Source organism: Lepisosteus platostomus, chromosome 22 (genome assembly GCF_059453375.1).
Source record: "Lepisosteus platostomus isolate fLepPlt1 chromosome 22, fLepPlt1.hap1, whole genome shotgun sequence".
In the NCBI taxonomy this organism is placed as follows: domain Eukaryota; kingdom Metazoa; phylum Chordata; class Actinopteri; order Semionotiformes; family Lepisosteidae; genus Lepisosteus; species Lepisosteus platostomus.
In genome coordinates, this window is record NC_142632.1 from 9,155,145 (window position 1) to 9,176,784 (window position 21,640).

A 21,640-nucleotide genomic window follows, 5' to 3' on the forward strand; every position below is an offset into this window, starting at 1 on the left:
TGCTTGTGAGGAGAAGCCAGCATCTGGGGGAGCTTGAGAAGACCCCCCCCGAGATCAGGACTCCCCAAAAAGGTGTGGTATACCACAAGACATTTGAGCACATGGTTTTGTTTTGCTCTGGGAAACGGCAGGAACTGCAGACGTTCATACACCAGGGAAGTGGGTGGAAAGAGGTTTCTGCAGTCAGGGTACTGCATTTGGTGATGAAAGCATCAAGAAATTAAAGAGGTGACACTAGTATTTCAAGGAAATACTAGAATGATCTGAACTGTGGGATAACTGGGGGCATCACGTACAAATGCTACAAGCAAGTATTGATTCTAACGGAAAGGGGGGGGGGACCTCAAATAAGTGTTTGGACCTCAGTGCCAAGTACTTACTGAAGTGCAACATGCAGTGTCACACAGGAGAAACGCGCAGGCAGAGGCTTAAAATGAGAGTCTGGAGACTAGACAGTACTTTCTTTACCCATTTTTACAGAGGAAAACAAAACTCAGAAATGCTGCCCGACAGGAACAAGATCTCCGACAGGTGGCACACATGCAAGGATCAGCTTGCTGTACAGTAAAGATATTACCGACTTCCTGGGAGTTATAGTGAAGTGATAAGTACAAATCACTGGGCCCTCCAGTGGCTTGATGCATCATAAAAAAAACATTTAAGGAATAATTAAAAATTGAACCCGTGCGTTTTCTCATAAGCAGGGATCTACTTAAGTCACAGAGAAATTAAGTTCACTTATCAAAGCAAAATATGTTGTGGTATTTCATGACCATCTCGTACAACATCAGGAACAAAGTTGTATATATGCACACAATAACTGCAAAACACTCAGAAATAAACATTTTGATGCGAGTCAAATAAATCTACAACAGCCTTTACCCACAATACATGCCACGGCCGAGAAAGTCAACAGGCAGGAGCCGAGCGGTGCTGCATTAGAAAAAACGACCGACTGCAGTCTTTCCAACTGCCGGGTTCAAAAAAGAAAAAGGAGAGGGAGAAGATTGTTCTTGTACATCATCGGTTACGAACGGGACAGGAACTGCTTTCTGCCAGAGTAGAACAGGAAGCCTGAGCACACAAAGAGGTTGCTTCTAGCAAAACTATTCCCCGCCAATGTGATTGCACAGGGGAAAATGACCATTTCTTGAAAAGGGCATTTTCAACTACATTACTGCCTTGATTTCCTACTACTCAAGGTAAGTGATATGTGGAGGCAGCCACTCCTGCATCCTGAAACACTGCAGGCACCTTTGTTTGGCTCACAGTCATCTTTTATAGCTGCAGAACCTACACCAGGCTCTCACTGGGTAAGGGGGTGAGGCTCTGAAAGCAATTATCAGTGGATCTTGGTTCGTCCAGGAAAACTCAGTTAAAATACATGAACAAAATTGACCCCAATCTGTCCTGCGGGACTCCTCCTAAAAACTGCTTCACAACAGGGCCCCAACGCTGGTCACCTTCACTACCTGGACCTCTTCCTTCTGAACCAGGTGAGCCGCCTGCTTGCGGAGCCAATTTCCGGGCCTCTTAGTAAGAAGCAGACGAACTCCGGATTAAAAATCCAATGACTGAAGTCAAACTTTCACCAAGTGCTCCAATTTATTTGAAAGGTTATTACATTTGTGACTGATCTCATTTCACAATTTCCATGATAGCCACGCGATTGCAGTCCGCCGAGACCTTCTATCAATCGGCTAACAGAAATATAAATTAACGGTTTCCGATCTCTACAGAAAAACTCCCCGAGAGGAGAAATGCTAGTGAATGTTCATTCCCCCCAATGGGCTGCAGTGTGATCAGCTGAACAAAGAGGTCAACCAGTGCCATGTCACTTTGATATAAAGGATCTGCAGTTATAATTTGTTTTTACACAAACGTATTAGTCTCAGCTCAGTGACGGGAGCAATTTTAATAAAATTAATAAGCTGGAATAACACATTAAAAATACAAACGGGCACTAAAAAAAATGCAACAAAGTTAATCCTTACTTTTCTTCCTTTCTGGCTCTCTGCACTGCTCTCCCTGTGAACTGTGGTGACATGACAGGGGCAGAGCCCACCTGAGCCGGGCCCCAGGGAGCAGTGATGTCCATAAATTAAAAGCTCAAAGTAGTGACTGAAATCTAAAGCTCAAGTCCAGAGTGGAAAGAGCAGCATAACTGACGGAAGGGGGGACGCTTACATCACAAGTAGCGGAGAGCGATTTAAAGCCAATTCACGGCCGTTGGTTGTCAGAGCAAAGACTTAGGTCAAACGGGAAAACACTTTATTCATTTTGAGGCATGCATACAGACGGCAGAGGGGGCTGCTTTTGGGAAAAGCGTGTGGGGTGTTTGCATTGCTTTCCGGTACGATTCCCATGAGCCCAGGCTGACAGCGGACTAAGCTGAAGGTGTACTCGAGCTGCAGCACTGTAAAGCCTGCTGTAAGTCTCCGGGCTGCTCAAATTGGCCGTGTTTCCCCGCTAATAAAAAAAAGGAAAGGCTCCCCTCAGAAGTCAGGGCCCAAATTGCCAGTCAAACATCTTTAGCAGGTCCATTTCCTTCAGGTCTGTCGGCTGGCAATTTCTGCAAGAGTCTCACCCTCAGTCAACTATTTCCAGACTCATCATAAAACCAAGGAGTTGCTGGGCTGCACTCCCAATCGGAGAATGAAAACCGGGAGACGGAGCCCAGGGAGAGGAAGGGCTGGGAGGCCTCAGACCGCACCGGCCTATCGGTCCATCTCGTCCAGCAGGGGCGTGGCGTCCCCTGCGATGGACATGGGCGTGCTCTCGATCATGGGGCTGGGCGAGGGTCTGGGGGTCACCCTCGTCTTCTGTTTCCGCCTCTCCGCCTCCTTCTCCTGCAGCCACTGCTCCGCCATCTTGCCCCAGTCCACGGCCGTGTGGCTGCTGGTCCTGTGGGGACAGCAGTGTCCGGACAGCGGTCAGTCTTCACGCCAGACTGCACATCGCACTCAACAAAGACGCGCTCCCACAAAATCCTACATTCGTTAAAAGTAAAAGACTGGAGTGTGGAAGACTAAATGTTAAATTCTGGGTCCGCAAAACTTACATTTCCAGTGACCTAATCGCCAAGTCCTAATAGAACAGGCGTCCAAGATCCAGAAATCTACTTTAATCGATGTAGGAATTAGTATTTGACCTTATCCTGCAAGAATTTTATGAATTCTTGAACATCTGTACCTTGATGTTAAGATCTTAAAATTAACATCCAAGAGATCTTATCAGCTGAGCAGTGCTTCACTGTATTAATACTGAGGCTTTTGTTAATTCTATTAATTGCTGGGGCCTGTATATCATCAGTGAGACCAACAGTGAACTGGGAGGCCATGTACAAGGCGAACTAAAATGTTAAGAAAAAGCTGTTTAGCACAGCCCATCATTTAGACTTTCACATAGAAGCTCGGTACGAGAGGAGCTGCAGGATCAGACATTTGGGCGCCTGTGCTTGGCCGAGGAGCCAACGGTCAGCCGATACCCTTCGAGAAACGAAATGCCCTAAAGGCAGAGCGCCCCCGAGGAGCGGGGCTCCATCTCTACTTACTTGGGCTGCTGCCGGTGCCGGGAGGAGGAGGTGGTGGAGGAGGACGACGAGGCATGCCCATGGGAGGACTGGGGCGTGGCGCTGCTGGGGTACTGGGGCGTGGTCATGGCCTGCTGGCTGGGGGTCGTGTAGGAGTAGCTGGGGGTCATCAGGGGAGTGGCAATGGGCTGCTGGGCCGGGGTGGCGAACACCTGGGAGAAAAAGGGGCCAGACTGAGACAGGGGCAACAGGACTACCCCAGGCTCAACAAAGCACTTCTTTCAGAAGTGTAAAACCCACAACAGAGCAGTACTACTCCACCTGGAGTTCTCCCAACCCGTGACACTGCAGCACACTTATGCATTCGGCTCCTTAAATCGCTATATATTTCAGCTGAATTACAGAACAGAGGAACTACAAATCGAAACAGTGCAGACTGCACATCGCACTCAATTGAACTACAAATCAAAACGTCTACAAATCGAGAGATGTGTGAAGGTCAGGGTTGAGGAGCCCCTATTTACAGGAAGCCGACACAAGGAAGTGCCATTCCTGTTTCTGGGGCGACGGCGATGGCGCCAGTCCTGCCCTGTCTGGCGAACCTCAGAGCTTGCACAAGGAACCAGGCGGCAGGAAGGGAGCAGCCCAGAGCTGCCAAATCCTCCGCTCAGGTGACAGGAAGTGCCCCCCAGGCGCGCGGGCGGAGACTCACGTGGTAGGCGCTGCTGCCGCCGCCCCCCCCGCTGCTGCCCCCGCTGTAGCCGTACTGGCTGGACGCCCACTGCGCCGGCGTGGCGTTGGGGTTCTGGTTCTGCCCCGTGACCGCGGCGATGGCGCTGAACATCTGGGACGTCATGTTCTGGGGCAGAGCGCTGACGGCGCGGGTCAGGTCTGGAGAGAGGGAAGCTCGGAGAGTCACACTCCAGGACGAAGCGCCTCTTTCAGGCCCAGAACCTTTCCAGCGACACGCTTTTTGCACAAACCTCAAGGACATTACTGGAGTATAAAACTAAAACTAGAACAAGAAGGACCGTTTTCCATAAGGCTCATCATTTTGAAGGGCCAAAACGAGAACGGACGGGTTATCACATCGGTGCGCACTTCAGTAACACCGAGTGCCTTAGCGACCAGAACCCTTTCATGAAAAAAAAGCATTTACTTCTTCCCCAGGATGACTTGCCTGCTATGTTAATATTAGCTGGCGTTGCACCAATGGAGGCTGGAGTTCGGGTTCTGCTGCTGCTGCTTGGTGTGATACCTAGAAAAAAAGAAGAACAGATTCCAGCATTTGGGCTTGTTTGGGTTGCTAGTAACTAACTGAGCCAAGCAGGCCCATCGCTTCTCGCACCTCCACAACACTGAGATGTGGGATTGTGGAACAAGCTCCCCACTGTGTAAGGAAGTGCCCCCTGGTCTCAGTCTCAAGTGCACTGCCCCTGGAGCTGCAGTGTGTCCTCTAGGGATTCACTGGGGATTCTGAAGACTCGAAGCACGTTCCACTCGTGGTCATCTCTGCTCAAGGCTAAAGGTTCACTTTGTACCAGATTTCTTTAGAAGTAAGACTCTGACAGGCTAAAATAATCTTTTCAGACTATCCTAAAAATTCAGAGAAATTATAAGACAGTGATGAGAAAAGAGGACCTCCGGGAAAGAACATGCTCCTGCCAGCAATGGGGTTCTCCATTTCGAGGTTTGCTGCTACGGCTCTCCTGTCAGAGAGGTTGAACAGTTGTGAAACCGGCACATATCTTCCCCATGCTGTCACTTGGCCCAAGCGTCAGCGAGATGCTGGAATGAGTGTGGGGAGCACCAGGTGCCTCAGACAGGTGCTGCTGTTAAAATGGGCCATATCTGACACCCAGCTCGCTGGTAAGATCTGCCCATGCTGCACCAACCTGGCACCGGGTCGTGATAGTGGTCCTTGAACCAGCGGAACAGCCCATTCACTGTGGGGAATATCTGCGATCTGTACCTGAAGCCATCAGGTGTCACGGTCACAAACTCGATCCTGCGGCAGAAAGAAATATCTCCTGTTAGTGCCACGTTTCTATCCCGAACGTCAAGCGCTCAGCAGATGCAAAATGCATCTTCGGAGACCAACCCAGCAATCTCTGCATTTCAAACCACAAGTATTACGCCTTTTTAAACGTGACCTCTCCATTTCAGCCGGTTAAAGCCTTTGTTTGAGGGAAGCACCAAAAAGATCCAATTTTCAGTTCATTCGGTTCTCCCACTGCCCGAGTTGGTCACAGACTCGGCAGTCGCCGCCAAACGTTCACATCTGTCACAAGCTCCACAAGAGGTACTGTTCGCACACAACGCCAACATGAGATTAAAATATCGGCACAAAGAGACCCCGGTGTCTGTAAATGAATGCAAACTGGCAACACAATGACCACATTTGCACAAGACTGAAAGGCTGTCTGGCAGACAGCTACTAACCTTGGCTTCCCGCGAGGCTGGTATCCTAGCAGAAACTTTCCTGGCAACTCTTTACAGGCAGAGACATAATAGGGGATAAATGTAGGCTTTTCTTTCTTCGCCTTGACCAGCAGCTCTTCCATTTTCTGTAAAAGGAAACATTCCTTTATTGCAAACTCCCCGCCAAAAACCAGGCTCTGAAAAACCATGAGCCTGCATGCTGTATGTGTAAATAAGAGATTCAAAGCTCACTTCTTGTCCCCTCTCTCCCTTGACATTACCACAGCGAGTTCAGTTTAAGCCTAGTGGACCCAAACGGTGCATTTTCTAAATATGGAAAATCAGACCACGTTTATACCTTTCTGTCTCCGCCGTTACAGTCTTGGAAATATTTGTGTCCGAGAAGATCCCGTGCAAACGACGCCATGGGCTGGACGTAGCGCGCGGTGATTTCGTCAAGATCTTCAAACTCCTGCGGAAAAGGACACGCAAAGATCAGTGAACATCGTTTTGCGGTTTAAGAACATCCCACAAGGAAACAACGTCATGGCAAATGTCTGATGAATAAGCAGACTTTATACTATTAAGAGACGTAGCTATTGTTCAACTTGGGAATTGAGGCAGGTTCAAGACAAAGCCTGTAGCTCACAGGCCAACGGTCCATTTAAGAATTCTTCCTATGGTGAAGGCTATTACATTCAGCTCTGGGAATCTTCCTCAGGACACTTCAAGCACACAAAAAGAAGGTCCAGGGGCTGGGCAGGGCCCAGGGTAGTGTGGTTTAGCCCTGGCCTGCCACCCACACTAACCTCATTGTTGATCCAGAGCGTGTGCCCCAGGCTGAAGGCGTTCTCCTTGCCCTCCTCCCTCACATCCACGTGCTGATAAATGCCTTCAGCCACCTTCCAGGTGACAGTCAGGTGGTTCTCTCCCTTGCTGCTGGGCCGGATGATGACGTCTCCCTGGTCCATGGTCTCCATCATCTTTTCTGCCTGCTTGAAGTTGATGTTATGGAAGGACGGATGGGCAATCACCCTCTTGATATAGGCTGCAGATTTGCACCAGAGAAAAACACTGTTTAGGAGACAGCGAGGCCAACGCCTGCCAAAGGACACACAGATGTCAAAACACCTAGATCGATAGGGATGTGTTCGATAAACCTACTGTCTTTTTAGTCTGCATCCAAGGCAGAGGCTTAAGAGTTAAAGCGGTGTTCAATATCAAACACACTTATGCTGCCCCAGAGATATGAACTCACTCGTGCGCTGCTGTTTCTTCTTGGCCTCCTCCTCCTGCTTCAGGTCCTCGGCCTCGGCGTCAAAGTCATAGTACGTGTCCTTGGGCAGCTTCCACTCGTTGTTCTTGTCCATGAGGTCCGACGTCCTGCAGGTGAGGTCCACGCTGAACTTCTCGATGTCAATCTTCATTATCCGGCAGTGGACTGTCATCCCAACCTAAGCACCCCAGCAACAAGAGAGCTCAATGCTGGTCCTCACTCGAATTTCCAAGCTACGCCAGTTTATGAAATACAGCCATTACGTAATTTCACCAACTAGGGGAAACAACCAGCTTCAAAGAGTAGCAGAACAATCTCTTGTTCTGCGTTTAAGACAGACGGGGAAATATTAAGTGTTAGAACAGGGGTTCCCAATCCAGAGATCCAGAGCCAGGGAGCCCACAAACCCGCTGGTCATTGCTCCAACCCAGCTCTGTTACACAACTGAACCCTTGATTCACATCATACTAGGATTAAGTTTGGCCACTGGATTGTTGTCGGTTCTTAAATAGGTCAGTGGCCTTCAAACCATTTCATAAGTAACAAGAACCCATATTTTTTAGTAGAAAAAAACTGCAATGTTCAGGACCAAGACTGTAAACCCCCGTGTTGAGAAACGGGCAGTGAATGAGCCATCAACTCCTCTTGTTACCTTGACTCGCTCTTCAGGGTGCTTGACCACTTTGTCGCTCAAGAACTTGGTGGGGATGAACCCCATGACCCCGTTATCCATGCGTGTCCTCACCCCGATGGCCTGGCCGGGACATGAGCCGCTGTCGAAGTGATTCCAGACCTGGGGAGCAGAAACAAGGGTTTGAGCACCTATTGGTGGAGAGAGACGAGGAAAAAACCCTCCTAAGTGCAGGCATTCACATCCAAGTTAAATCAGTTATTCCCAGGAAGGCAGGTGAGCTAAGATGAGCACAAAAGAATGATGCTACCAATTATAGCCTTTAACATCACTGACAGTATTGACACCACAATTTTGGAAGTAGACTTAAGCAGTATGACAAGTCAAACATTACTGCTACAGAAGAACAGTGACGATAAATACAGCTATAAACAGCTCGCAAAAGTTTTTAATATGGAAACGGAGAACGGTTTTGAATGCAGTGAAAACAAAAGGAAGGGCATGTCTTATCAGGCGCTGGGCACGGACAAGACTCGCCTCGCTCAGCTCAGGAAAGTTGTCCTGCTGGCAGAAGGGGCACTGCCACAGCCCCGTCTCGTCGTTCCGGATGGCCTGGTCGTAGCTCTCGCCCTGCGGCCGCCGGTGAGCAATGCCCGTCACCACACTGGTAATGAGTTTTCCTGCGGAGGGGAGACAGGAAGAGACGGAGCACGTTAGTCACAGCTTGCACAACGCATTAGGGAAACTAAGTAGCCCAAACATGGAGAACAGTGGCAAATTTAAAGGATAACATGAACCAAATTAAAACGTCACGAAAATATATCAACCGCAAAAAGCACTGCGATGGTGGTTACCGATATAGAAGGTCTCTGGCGTCTCCTTAGTCAGCAGGTTGAAGACCTCCTCTGTGTTTGGAGGCCGATAGGGGGCTCTCAGGTCCTTGTACCTGCAGCTCAGCTCGGCACGGATATCGTACAGAGTGATACCCTTGTTACCATAGCCCTGTGGAAGGAGGCTGAGGTCAGCACCAGGCACTGATGGGTGTTAAGTGTGTGTTCAGTTTTTATGCACAGGGAAAAGATGAGGGGGTGGCAGTGGAGATGTGATTTTAGGCATTGAGCTGCATGAACAAACTTCACAAGACCAGCAAGCGTCCCCAGCCCCCCCCCCGAAACACACACCTGTCTCTCCAGCTCCTCGGCGAAGGCGTCCAGATCCAGATCCTTCAGCCTCTCCGGGTTCTCCAGGATCTCCTCCAGGGCCCCCGCCGGGTTGGCGTCTTCGGCCGACTCGTCGTACTCCAGCGCGTCCACCGCCATCTTCCGCGCCCACTCGTACGTCTCGGGGTGCACCCGCGAGCCGTCCAGCACCTCGATGTAGGAGTCCGTGCTGAAAACGCAAGAGCGAGCGGGCGGGTTAGAGGGCTGGCAGCCTGTCAACATTCCCCGAGACCCCCGAAGGACGAAGGTGAAGACTACACTAAAAAACAGTGCTTAGACACGCTCTATTTTGACCGCCTTTTAAATCTAAAATGTGCCTGACAAACAAATGCCCCACACACCTGGTGCCTTAAAAGTCCTGCTTTGGAATCCCAATATAAATGCTGCAGCAGTGACATCAAGCGGCCTCCTTCTCACCTGTCTCCTAAAGATGCCGTGTCGATTTTGATAAAGCCGGCGCAGTTGATGAACACTTTCGGGCCCATGTGACACATGGTGACAAGCTGGGTCCTGTTCTCCAGACGGGTGTTGTTCTGCTTGAGGATCTGCGCAGAAAGAGAGAAGAGGGGACAGGGGTTTCAGCCAGGGTGCAGATTCTTTGGAAAGCACCTGCATTGCCTTGGTTTTAAGAAAGGTTTTGTGGGAAGTGGGAAGAGACCATTCAGCACAACTAGCCTGTTTAGTTGCAAGTAGCCAAGGATCTAATTAAGCTGCCTCTTCGAAAAAAAAACTTATGATTTTAACCTAGCACAGCTCTCTGGGATGCTCTGAGTGAAAAGCACTATTTAAAACGACTCTCACTTGATACGTGTAATAGTAGAGCACCTGTCAATTCACACATATGGATCTGGATAGTCTCACGGACGGCTAGATGACCCTGGCTAACCTTGAGCAGGTGGGAGCCCTTCCTGGGCCCCAGTCCGCACACGTACTGCACCAGGCTCTGGGTGTAGGGGTGGGCTATGGCTCTGTTCACGTCCACGCCCACCTCGTTGACCCGGTTGATGAACTCACAGTACAGCGCGTTCAGAAGGTCCTCCTTCACGACGTGCTCCTGGTGGAAAAAAGGGTCAGGCTTAGAAAAGAGCTCAGTGATGGAATCACAGGAGCACCAGGGGGAAAACAAGCCAAGGCCTTCTTTCAGAATAATTGCCTCAGAAATATTCACATGCATTATAGCTCCAGTTACACAGAAAAGATCAACTGAGACTGAAACTATGATCCTTGTCTGCAGAGAAAACCGTGGTCTGCTTGGGCAACATGGGAGAAACCTACCTGCAGAGGATGCATCTTGAGGCACAGTATGTCCTCGTCGGTGCTGCACACCTGAGCGTACTCCACCAGAGGATCCTGGATCTTCCGGGCGATGGACACTGCTTGGCGGAGCAACGGGGGATAGTCCCGGAAATCCACCTGGAAAAACCAACCGTGCTCTGAAAAACCCTCCGCGGGAAACGGCTGGATATCAAAGGGATTCATCGCCTCCCCATCAGAAAAATTCAAGATGCTGTTATTTTGTTTTACCTTTTTGTGCAAACATTGTTTTCTTAAGCAAGTATAATTGCCCTGAGCTGTCAGCTGTAAGAATGTCACCCTATTCTGCAAGATCAGGATTCCTGCAGGTTAGATGCGCCTATTAACCTGCTGAAAAGAGCCCATTTCATTTTTAGTCCCACCCCCAATAGAAAATTAACTGAATATTTCAAGTGGAAGAAGAGCAGATGATCTTGCAGCTTCTGAGAACTGAGTTTCCCCCTGCTTGCTCGGCAACAGCTAGATGGGGGACTCTGGTTACAAAGGACAAAGCAGAGTTTTCCGATCATGCCCACTAACTCCAGCATGACAAACGGACAGAGAAGGAGGCGGCGCTCACCTCTGACTTCTTGCTGTTCATGTAGAGCACCGCCAGCTCGTTGTCCACCAGCTCCACTCCGATGGAGGGCAGGGACATCTCCTGCTCCAGCTCGCTCACCACACGCTTGATGTCTTCGATGATCATGTGGGCGTCCCTGCGGGGAACACGGTCTGTGAGTCGGCGGCTCCCGGAAAAAGGGGGGGGAAATTCCTCACACTCCACAAAAACAGAAAAAAGATCCGGCAAACCTGTTTTCCCCGGCAACGGCGATCACATGAGGCTTCTTGCTGACGAGGAACTTCTTCAGGTTTTCGATATCTTGCATCTGGTGGGAGGGGAAACCAATATCAACACCTAAGCTTCAGAGAAGAAGCAGAACGGATGTCCAAACACCCAAAGTCAAATAACAAAAGAAAGGTTTCAACCCCAAAAGCATAGGACAGTCATTTGGGGTGAAAAAACATATTTAAACGTCATGTGTATCTTTGTTTCGAGTTTGAGAGTGCAGATATTCAGTGGTCTATCAGCTGATGCCTAACGTAGAGTCCATGTGTCCTGTGGATCTTAAAACTTTTACAGGACGTGCAAGGGTCTGTTATAACAAGGTTCAGAACAAAAAAGGAATCAAGACCAATAAGCACCTTAGCAGATGAATACCCAGAGGAAACAAAATACACAGACCATCTACAATAGCAAAGTATTTTTTTAACAAAAGGAATTAACAGTGCTATCTAGAAATGTAAAAGTAAAAAAAAGCGTCTCAGAAATCGTTTTCAGTTATTGTATAATGAATAGGGACAAAGCAAAAGCAAAATTTCAGTGTAAGCAGAACATGACTGTGAGCAGGTCAGAAGCCAACAACCCAATCAGTTCTACCAGAAACACCATGGGGGCATTTAAGTATAATTGGAAACCTGGTTTTAAGTCTCAAATCTACCTTTTTCTCTCTCTCTTCCTCTCGCCAAGCGTTTCGCCTCTTCAGGAAGTAAGGCAGGCGCAGGAAATCGACGACTTCGCCATCGCCGTTGACGAGGGAACAGAACACTGGAGTGTCCCTGAGAATACGAAAGGCTGCCCTTCAAAATGTGAAGTTCCACAACAGCACACCTCTCAGCCAGGCACTCCGCCTAGCTAACGGACTCCTGGCACCCTTGTAAGAAAGCAGGCTGCTATATTTAATCACTGCTTGTGCCTTTTCTGGGAAACAAAATTAAGGTGCTACTATAAAAAATACCCAGTCTCTTCTACACACCGAAGTGTCTCCCCCCCCTGTTGGCACTTGTGCTACAAGGTGGTGGTGTAGGGTTAATAATGTGGACTCAGAGCTTCAGCTTCATTCTCGCTTGTGGTTCCTGCCGGCCTGTTCTGCATGTTCTTCCTGTGACCCCAAAGACATGCTGGCTACTCCAAAACTTCCCCCATATCATAACGTCACATAAGGAGTGATCAAAGTCATTAGGGGTGTTTAAGGAAACCCAGATGAGTTCAAATATTATTCTAAGAAAAGAAAACCTGTAATTAAAAATAATACTCGATTTCCCCATGTGAAACTCATGTCCCCTCCACGCCAGCCTGTGCTGGATCGGCTCTGATGACACAGTTCATCGGAAACGTTTCTAGTCTCGGATGTGCAACTGTTATCGTGCAGCCAAAAGGCATCCTCCGATTTGTTAACGTTTTGATGTTCGTGTTCTGATCGCCCACAGGGATTAAACTTGGGAACGGTTAGGCTGGCAAAGTGTGACAGAACAGGACAAAGAGAGCTGCTCCATTCCAGTTGCAGCACGCAACTGGACTCCGACGGAGGCCAGGCTGATCGCCGGGAGATCGGCTGGCCCCGGGCGCCCCAGGCGAGAGGGTTACCTGCCGGCTGCGAAGGCCACCCCCAGCACACGGATGCCCTTGCCCTGGTTCTCGTCCATGAGGTCATCGTCCTCCTCCACCTGCTGGTCAGGGCGGTACGGCGCCACCTTGAGCCAGTTGTACAGCTTCCGGCTGCAGCCCTACAGAGAGAGAGAGAGAGAGCGCGTGCGCATGTTCTTCACTGCCACAACTCTTGGGAAGCATGCTCAATACTCCATTAGTGTTACTTTCAGTCTATAAGAACTTGCACAAAGCAAGGAAACAGGCACTGACTTTCCAGCACGAGGCAGGAGCGGATACACCAGAGCCGGCTGCCTGCTGAACCAGAAATGCATTTCGCAACTTTCACAAATTGATCACCTTGATAATGTTCTCCTTGGCCTCCACCATGAGCTTGTTCTTCAGCTCCTTGGCCATCTGCGGGTACAGGAACTGCTTGAGCGAGCGCTCGATGGCCAGGGTTCGCTGGCGGTTCCACTCCTGCACCTGGTGGCTGAACTCATCTCGGTAGTAAAACTGCTTGATCTCGTCAAAGTACGTCTGGTCGCTGCCGTACCTACAGGCCCAAGACACAGGAGCTGTTTTTCATCTTGCAGTGGTTAACGACTGACTAATTCCTCCTTCGTAAACTAAATAAGGGCGGCAGAGACTCTGAATAGCTATAGTGATACTATAATTATTAGTATTTGCAATCTTGCAGTGTTTTAAACAGCTGATCATAAATCTTATTAAACTCACAACGTTATGGAAAATAAAACTTAGTCAAAAGACAATTTTCTAGAGGTATATAGCAATTTAAAGTATGTCAGTAAGGGGGAACAGAAAACACACAGGAAGGCAAGACAGCAGCAATGACAGCGCACCCCTTTACTCCCATCAGATCGATGCAGATGTCTATGGTTAACAGCCCCTCGTCTTCAGCCAAGCACATCTTCAGGAACTGGTCACCATTCAGCTCCTTCACAGGCTTGTTCTTCAGGTATTTGAAGGAATAGGCATAGTGGGCTTCATCTACATCCTGCAACCACAGGGCAACATTGACAACCGAGAAGCACTGCCACGCCCCTCCGAATGGGAAGACATTCTCCCGAACATTCAAAAGTATATTCTTCTTATACCTGCAAAAAGCTGTAGTCCATGTAAAGGTGTGAGAATTGATCAGATCAGCTTAGCAGATGGACGATTTAAAAGGGGGAACTGGATGGCTTTTTAAAACAACTGGGCTTAGTAGAACCAGGAGAAGAGCAAACTTCATGCTCTAAATGCAGGAGCCCAACCTCTCCTGGCCTGGAAGTGACATGTGTGCATCAGAAGGACCAGGGAAGAGGCTCGTACCTTCTTGCCTTTCTTGGTGGGCTTGATGTTGATCTTCGCTCTCTCCTGGAAGGTCTGCCGGAGCACGTGTCTGACCAGCGGCTCCCTGGCGATCTGCATGGCCACCATGTAGCGGGTCCCCTCCAGCACCGCCTCCGGCACCGAGAACTGACTGTGAGGACACAGGGGTTTAACTCGGACCAATGGGGAACCCCAACCCAAGCCCCCGCTGCCACCTCAAGACCTTGACGTCCGCAGAGCAGAACAGAATGAAAACACAACAATCTCTATACTACACACACACCACCAATGTAATAGAAGAAAACCAGATTACGCAAATACATAAAGTAGCAACTGTACACAGTACAGGCAGGGCGGTTCTCGCCTGTGCATAAAACACAGCGGCTACCTGCAGACGTAGTCTTTGGCCAGCTCCAGCGGCTCGGCGGGGAACTGCTCCGTCTCGTGGCGCTGGTAGCTGTCCCGCAGGTTCTCCCCAAACTGCTCCGGGGTCAGACCAAACTTCTTAGCCAGACCGTCTGAAAAGGACGATTTTGTCAGTGAACTCTCTCACGTTTGAAGAAAGAAACCATTTCCTGAACGGGCTGTGCATTTTGCTAGGATTTCGCTCCGCGGTGATGAACAAAATGCATTTTCTTAATGATTAAATACAGCATCACAGGCACTGCGGGGGTCTCCTCAGGTCCTGACACCCTAACCTCAAAATCAAAAGAACATGAAAGCCCCCGCCGTTCAGTCTGCCCAGAAGGCAAAGCGCCCCCTGGTGTTGACGTGACTCACCCAGCCCGGCGCTCTGACAGATGCTGTACATGTCCCTGCGGGAGGCCAGCTTCAGATCTGGCCCCTTCTGCTCCTCTTCCTCCTGCTCCTCAGCCTCAATATCCTGCTCACCTGCACAGAGGAAAAGGCACACCCTCACACTAGTGATGGGGACCCCAGGCCACAAGTCTCTTCATGCCCTTTAATGAGCATGAGCATCTGTGCGTTAAATTTGCATGCTGGTAGCTTACATCTTACATTAATATCAATGACAAGAAGAAATTAAAGTACGCACATTTTGAAGCACTGCAACATTGTTTACTATAATGAAACCTCGTGATTCACTATAATCCTGATCCAGCATAATTAGTTCAGTAAAAGGAGGCTCTGCCTATATCTCACCATCTTCTTCCGAGACCTCTTTGATTTTCTTCAGCTTCTTTTTGTTGGCTTTGGCAGCATTTTGCATTTTGGGGATGTCGCGGCCGTAGTACAGAAGGAAGTGGTTATACACATCGCTCAGCTCCTCGATAGACTGGACATCTTTGAGCCTGAGCAGCAAACAGGCTTTCAGTCTTTCATGCAAGAAACCGGCTGGACAGAAAGTGCCTTCTACTGAAATGGGTGATTCTATCCCCTTCCCTTAAAAACAGATAACATGTTCATGGCCAAAACTGAGCAGCTGTGCGTTAAATGTGGATGCTGGTAGCTTACGTCTTACATTAATGCCATATCAAGGACAAGAACAAATTAAAGAACGCACATTTTAAAGCACTGCAACATTTACTACAATGAAACCGTGGTGTTGGCCGTGGTGGATATGGTCTCCTCTAGGATTTTACACTGAGTCGATCAGGAACGCATCTTCACAATTCAAAAGGGGTCTGGTCCCATCCGTTCCAAAGCTCCTGTTATGTTCTACGAAATATTTTGAATCTCCTCAGCACCAGGGTCTGAAAACGGGCTTTACCTCTCCATATCCGCAGTGTCTAGAGGCCGGATTCCATCGGCGAGAGGCTTGTCGGGATCGGCAGAGATTTGCTCAAACTGGAAGGCCTGCATCTTCTGGAAGAGCCGGGTCAGGTTCTGCTTCCGGGTCTTCAGCTGGGTCCACTTGAACACGCAGGAGACAGGCAAGTCAGCGGCTGAAGAGCTTCGGGACACCTACACTGCACAGCTGAGAAGCTCGCGAGTAATAGTGACATTCAGAGATTCTCAGCTCCTCTACACAACTGCATATAGTGCAATGAACTAAAAATGCAGAGATATTTGTAATTAAGGTTACTAAACAAAGGTTTGTACTCAATCTATTTCAACCTAATAGCACTACCCAAACAATTAGAAAAATATCTAAAACCATTATAACATGGTTAATAGATTACCTTTTCATCCCACTGCCAGACTTTCCACAGATCGTTGATATTAAGCTCTGGTTCCACATACTCCTTTCTGTAGAATGCTATAAATGGAACCTAAGAAAAGACATGGACATGACATCATTTTATCATGGACATAATCATTTAATCACTGTATCACCCATTCGTGCTGCCTCTTAAGAAAGGCAGTGCACTACACACACTGCCAGCTGCACAGGCTATGCAGCCAGGACCCTTCCATACCTCAAAGTGCTGGTTCCTCATGAAGTTAAGAGCTTCCTTGATCTTCTGGATAGTGCTGGGGCCCTTCCTGCTGAAGCTGCTGGTTGAGCCACGGTCCAGGTAGTCAGAGCTTTCCTGGAAGGAAACCAGTGTGAATAAGTCAACGGAATGACAGCAGAAATCCACTTAACCTCCCGCATGTGCGGATGGAGGTTTCAGGTCTTAAAATAATAAAAGAGGAACTAATGCATTCTCATTGAAACACGCGCTCACATGACATAACCAGCCACTAGTTCAAGGCAGAATTGGAACGAACCACATTTTAAAGAAAAGATTTGGCCAAATGAAAATGAAACGGCCAGCCATCTTCACCTGAAGAGAAGAAGGTTAGTACCTGCATGGAGATAGTGGGAGTGGAGAAGGCATTCCTATAGATCCATTCGGACTCCTCCTCCAGCTCGTCGTCCTCTGCCGGCTTCACAGGAATCATTCGCAGCTGGAAGAGAGAGAGAGCCACAAGGAAAGCGAGCAGTGAGATACAGTGAGCAATGAGAAAGGAGGACCAACAGCTCAACCAACAAGATCTGTAACCCCTGTTAAAGGCCTGAGCCATGTGCCCACCTGGAACCTCTCAGGCATGTCAGTGGAGCGGATCTCGTTGTCCTGGTCCGTCAGGTGGCTGCTCTCCAGCTCACTGGGCTCGTAGATCTCAAAGATGCTACGACGCCCCACCCTCTTCTTCGTCTGCTTCTTGGGGCGGTCCCACGCCTCGTCGTCCTGGTCCTCCTCTTCCTCTTCCGCGTCGTCGTAGCCCTCGTTATCGAACTCCGCAAAGTCAAAGTCCCCGCCAAAAATCTCCTGGGCCTCTTGAAGAGCCCTGTGCAGCCAGAAGACATTCAACACTAACAACAGAGCACATGCGCTACACTGCCATAAAAGCATCTACTCAAGTGTTCGAGGAATGATCAACCAGCTCTGGTTTTCCATCACTTACGCATCTGTATAACCAGGAAGCTTCTTGCGCCATTTCGGCTTCTTTAGGGGCTGCCCATCGTCATCCACGATAAAGTCATCGATATCTAAAGAAATCCCAAAAGGTGCTTTAGGGCAAAACCGAGAATCACATGGTCACCTGCTAGACACAGATACTTTGTCAAGCTGAGTGGTGCTTCACAACCCGGCAAGCCACCAGCCCTGCCCTCACCCGACTCTTCCTCGTCTTCGTCCTCCTCCTCATCGACCCCATGAGGCGGCACGTCCACCGGCTCGCCATCCTCCACGCCCCCGTCCGTAAAGATCTCCTCCGCAATCAGGTCCTTCTCGTGGCCCTCCCGCCCATCCTCTTCCTCCTCGTCCTCATCGTCGGACATCTTCCGCACGCGCCGGAATTTTTGCTGCGGGGAGGAAGAGAGCCGTTTAACAGGGGTGCGAGTTCAACTCCAGTGCTCTCCGCAGGAGTCCCCGAGCACCAGGTGGAATGAAACCATCCCCTTACTGGAGTGCACTCAGAAATTTAAAACTGAAGACAATAAACTGTTAAATAAATGCGAGGTTAAGAGGAGAATCCTTTTTTAACTTTTCCCAGCACAAGCACAAACCATTTTAGTTTTTCTTAAAATAGTTCTAAAACCCATATACTGGAAATAAATAATTTCAATAATTATCACACCTACATGTAGGCTATGACTAGGATGTTTCAAGGGCCTTAAACTAACAGTGACAAATGAAAGCACCTAGAATTTATTTTTAGCTTCGTTCAATACCAAATTGAACGCTAAAGAAAACGTGAAAACAAGAACCGGTTCAATTTTTAACTGGACGGATTTTGTCTTCCACGTGGTGTAATGATGTCACACCCAGAGTCTTGAAACAATCATCAAGGCCCAGCAAACTACTGAATATTGCATTTCAGGATTTACAGATTAAAAACAATGCAAGCCTCCGCAGTCGTTGCCAATCAATACAAACTGGAAGCTTGCTTTAAAAGAACATTACCCTCTTGACTTTCACTCCCAAGTTCTCCTCGATGAGATCAATATCATCGTCATCCAAGCGATCATCGAAACCTGAGCAGAAAGACAAGAAATCCACAATCGCTCAGTGCTTCCCAAATTATTAATTATAGAATCCGGACTGCAGTAGGATTCCTATTTCTCTTTAATGTTCAAGAGGGTAAGGCTGTGACGAAGGCGGTAAACGGTTAAAACCGGCAGAGGAACCGTAAGGTATTAACGGCTTTTCAACTTAAAAAGGAAAAAAAACCTCCTAGACACAAGATGAATTCTCCAGTTGAGAATCGCAGCGATAGCTTTTATTTAATCAATGTCAAACAATGTCTCAGGTTAAGGTTTGCTAAAATACAGACCAATCTGCATTTCTTTTTAAGAAGTATTAGGATCAGCCTAAATGGGGGGGATATGAATGATGGAACAGGTAGCAGGTTTATTCCATGCTGAAAAGAAAGGAAACGCAATGTTTCGGCTGTGGAGCCTTCTTCAGGTGCACACCTAAAAGAAGGCTCCACAGCTGAAACATTGTGTTCCTTTTCTTTTCAGCATGGACTAAAACCGCTACCCGTTCCTCTGCAGCCTACGCCTGCTGACGCAGCTCCCTACTTGAACTACATATGAGTGATACTGACTCGCATCACTAGACCCGGAAACAAATTCATTGTGTTCCTCTGCTTAGCACACAAGAACTACCGAGCTTGGCTTGCGTGACTTAACTGTCTGCTGCTGTCTGCTGCACTTACTGCGTTTGCGCTTCCTGTGGCCGATCTCCTCCCCGGAGTCGCTGTCCCCTGCCCCCTCCCCTTCGTCGTCGTCGTCCTCCTCCTCCTCCACGTCGTCATCGATCAGCCCCAGCAGGTTCCCGTGCTCGTCCTGCTCCTCTGGGTTTTCCTCTTCCTCCTCCTCCTCTTCTGAGCAGGGGGGAAAACAAGCCGGCATTCAGCTCGTAGCACAGGACCCAGACGCCCTCATTCCTCCCGCAGGGCCCCTGGCAGGACTTGCTCAATCGCTCTTTCCCTCCGGAACAATTCCTGACTTTCCTGTCTATGAGGTTAAGATCAAACAGGCACCCCTGGAACAAACGAATCTTATTCTGAGCTATTAACTGCATGATCCACTGCTGTTTAAAGTGGTGTCAATTAATACTTTTCCTTCACTGATAAAGGAGATCACTATTGTGCAGGTCTGGATCAGAAATACTGGACAAGTACTGCAGGCTTCAGGCAGAAAGCGATAAAATATTAAAATGTGATCATCTTTATCAGAAAGGCACAGGAGCCTGCAGCTTGGAACACCTCACTTGTTTCAAAGCTGCTCTGCAGTGGGAAACCCTTGGATGTCCGTCGACATGAGCCGGAGATCAGAACTGCATTGTGTGCTGTACTTCAGAGCCAGACTGCTGTGGGATACATACGCACTCGGGATGCGGAGAACATGGAGTTCTCCAGGACCAGTTTCAGGGACTGAATGTGCAAGGCGCCTGTCCGCTTAATTTTTCCAGGCACATTTCGGTGGGGATTACCCCTCCAGGCTTACCATCATCGACTTCCACAAACTTCTTCGTCCTTTTGGGCTGGACGTCGCCTTCGTCGTCGTACTCTTCCTCGGACTCCTCGGCCTCACTTTCCACGAAGTCGGACATGATGGCGGGAACTGCGAGACATGGAGCTGAGTCAGGACCACACCAGCCACTCGAGAGGCACTGGCCAAGTGCAAAACAATAAACCCCCAGCCCAGACAGGACCAGGCGGCTGTGGGAGGGGAAGGGAGTCTCAATGGAGCCGCTGTCTACTGCTACAGCAGTACCAAGTGATTCTCACCTAATAACCTAGTTGAGTACCTAACGGTACAAAACGACATAACCACCATGGACTTAATGGACTTAATTTTAACGGGGGGGCAGAAAAGGTTATTTGAAGTCTCAGGCCGCAAAGTTGAGAAACGGTCGAAACACCAGACACCACCTAAACGCCCAGCTGAAATGAGCCGAAACCGTACCTCGGCGATGTGGAACACCGCACATCAAACCCAGTTTTGCGTTTAGTTGTAAAACGACGCTTTAATATACTAGAAACGTATTCGGGGAAGGAGTGATGAGCGTCGATGCTCCAACTAGCTCGCCCCGCAACCCGGGGCGCTCGGCTGCACTGCATCATGACGCACCTACATGAGGATTCAAACGACGAGAAAAGGCAGTGGCCGCGTTCAAAACTCGCCATTTCTCCCGGCTTTGTACCCGACTTGCTTAGCAGTTGCACGGGTATCGTTAACAAAAGAGCCAGCGAACTGATATCCCTCAGCTCATCCAGCGCTGACTGTGAAAATGCTTCTCTCGCCTCATCGTGTTGATTATGTAAGAGGAATCTGGACTACCTGGTTTCTAAATATCACCATAAATTGTTACGCATTTTTTCCATGCGATCTGCCGTGCACGGAAATCCGACCAAATTGATATGACTTCCCCGGGTACAGATGTCACCAATATTTTTGGGTGGCTCGATTTCTTAAACCGAGCTCTTCTTGTGCTGAATCAGAGGCAACTCAGCCGCTGCGGCGAAATCCCAGCAAACAAGCTGGAATCTGCTCATTTCTGAGATGTCACAATTGACGCAAATACTGAAATACAAATTCACCGATCTACCTTCGGGGAAATAAAACAGATACTGGATGTTAATGCGAGTGCTCGCCACGGGTCTTTTGGGGAGGAAAAAAAACAACAATGGGGCCTATTTCGCAAAATCTCAGAGAAAAGCCAATGGCGAAAACATCACTGCATTTCGACTGCAACGGCTTTTACGGCTGTCGCATAACGCCGATTTAGAGTCAACCGCTTGATCTATGTGGCAAACCTAAAGAGCACAAAAGAAGCAAACACACTTACGTCCCCTCTCACCGAGTATTCCCCAAAAAAACACAAAAATAAATCACCAAAACTATGTCAAATACGGAGCCGCAGCACCTTAATGCAGCTTTAAAGAAAAATGGCTGCCAGCTTCGGCGTGAAACAATGTAGTTCCGGGATGCTGGAGAGACACTTCCGCCCCTAGGTCATCGGAAACGGGCAGGAACGGCTCCACCTGGTGGCCCACGGTGTGAACTGCTTCAGGAAATGTACTGCCAGCGTGCAGGTGGAAATCCAGC

At 48.9% G+C, this 21,640-nt stretch overlaps 1 protein-coding gene across 1 annotated transcript; it reads right to left on the bottom strand.

Annotated features, from left to right (window-relative positions):
* Nucleotides 1-1,586: 1,586 nt before the first annotated feature.
* On the bottom strand, nt 1,587-21,538 carry supt6h (SPT6 homolog, histone chaperone and transcription elongation factor). Its single transcript, XM_088616573.1, has 37 exons — nt 21,381-21,538; nt 20,036-20,152; nt 19,243-19,410; nt 18,486-18,556; nt 17,695-17,884; nt 17,485-17,569; nt 17,112-17,367; nt 16,885-16,986; nt 16,512-16,625; nt 16,275-16,364; nt 15,863-16,005; nt 15,295-15,443; nt 14,914-15,024; nt 14,522-14,651; nt 14,134-14,284; nt 13,662-13,816; nt 13,159-13,354; nt 12,799-12,938; nt 11,873-11,990; nt 11,184-11,260; nt 10,954-11,089; nt 10,356-10,493; nt 9,967-10,134; nt 9,498-9,625; nt 9,042-9,249; nt 8,715-8,862; nt 8,398-8,540; nt 7,882-8,022; nt 7,212-7,407; nt 6,763-7,001; nt 6,312-6,425; nt 5,975-6,099; nt 5,428-5,540; nt 4,713-4,790; nt 4,245-4,423; nt 3,554-3,744; nt 1,587-2,904 (listed from the first exon to the last, which is right to left on the bottom strand). Exons 2-37 carry the CDS (start codon nt 20,139-20,141, stop codon nt 2,718-2,720), a joined length of 5,184 nt encoding a protein of 1,727 aa, XP_088472699.1. The 5' UTR covers nt 20,142-20,152; nt 21,381-21,538; the 3' UTR covers nt 1,587-2,717.
* Nucleotides 21,539-21,640: the final 102 nt, after the last annotated feature.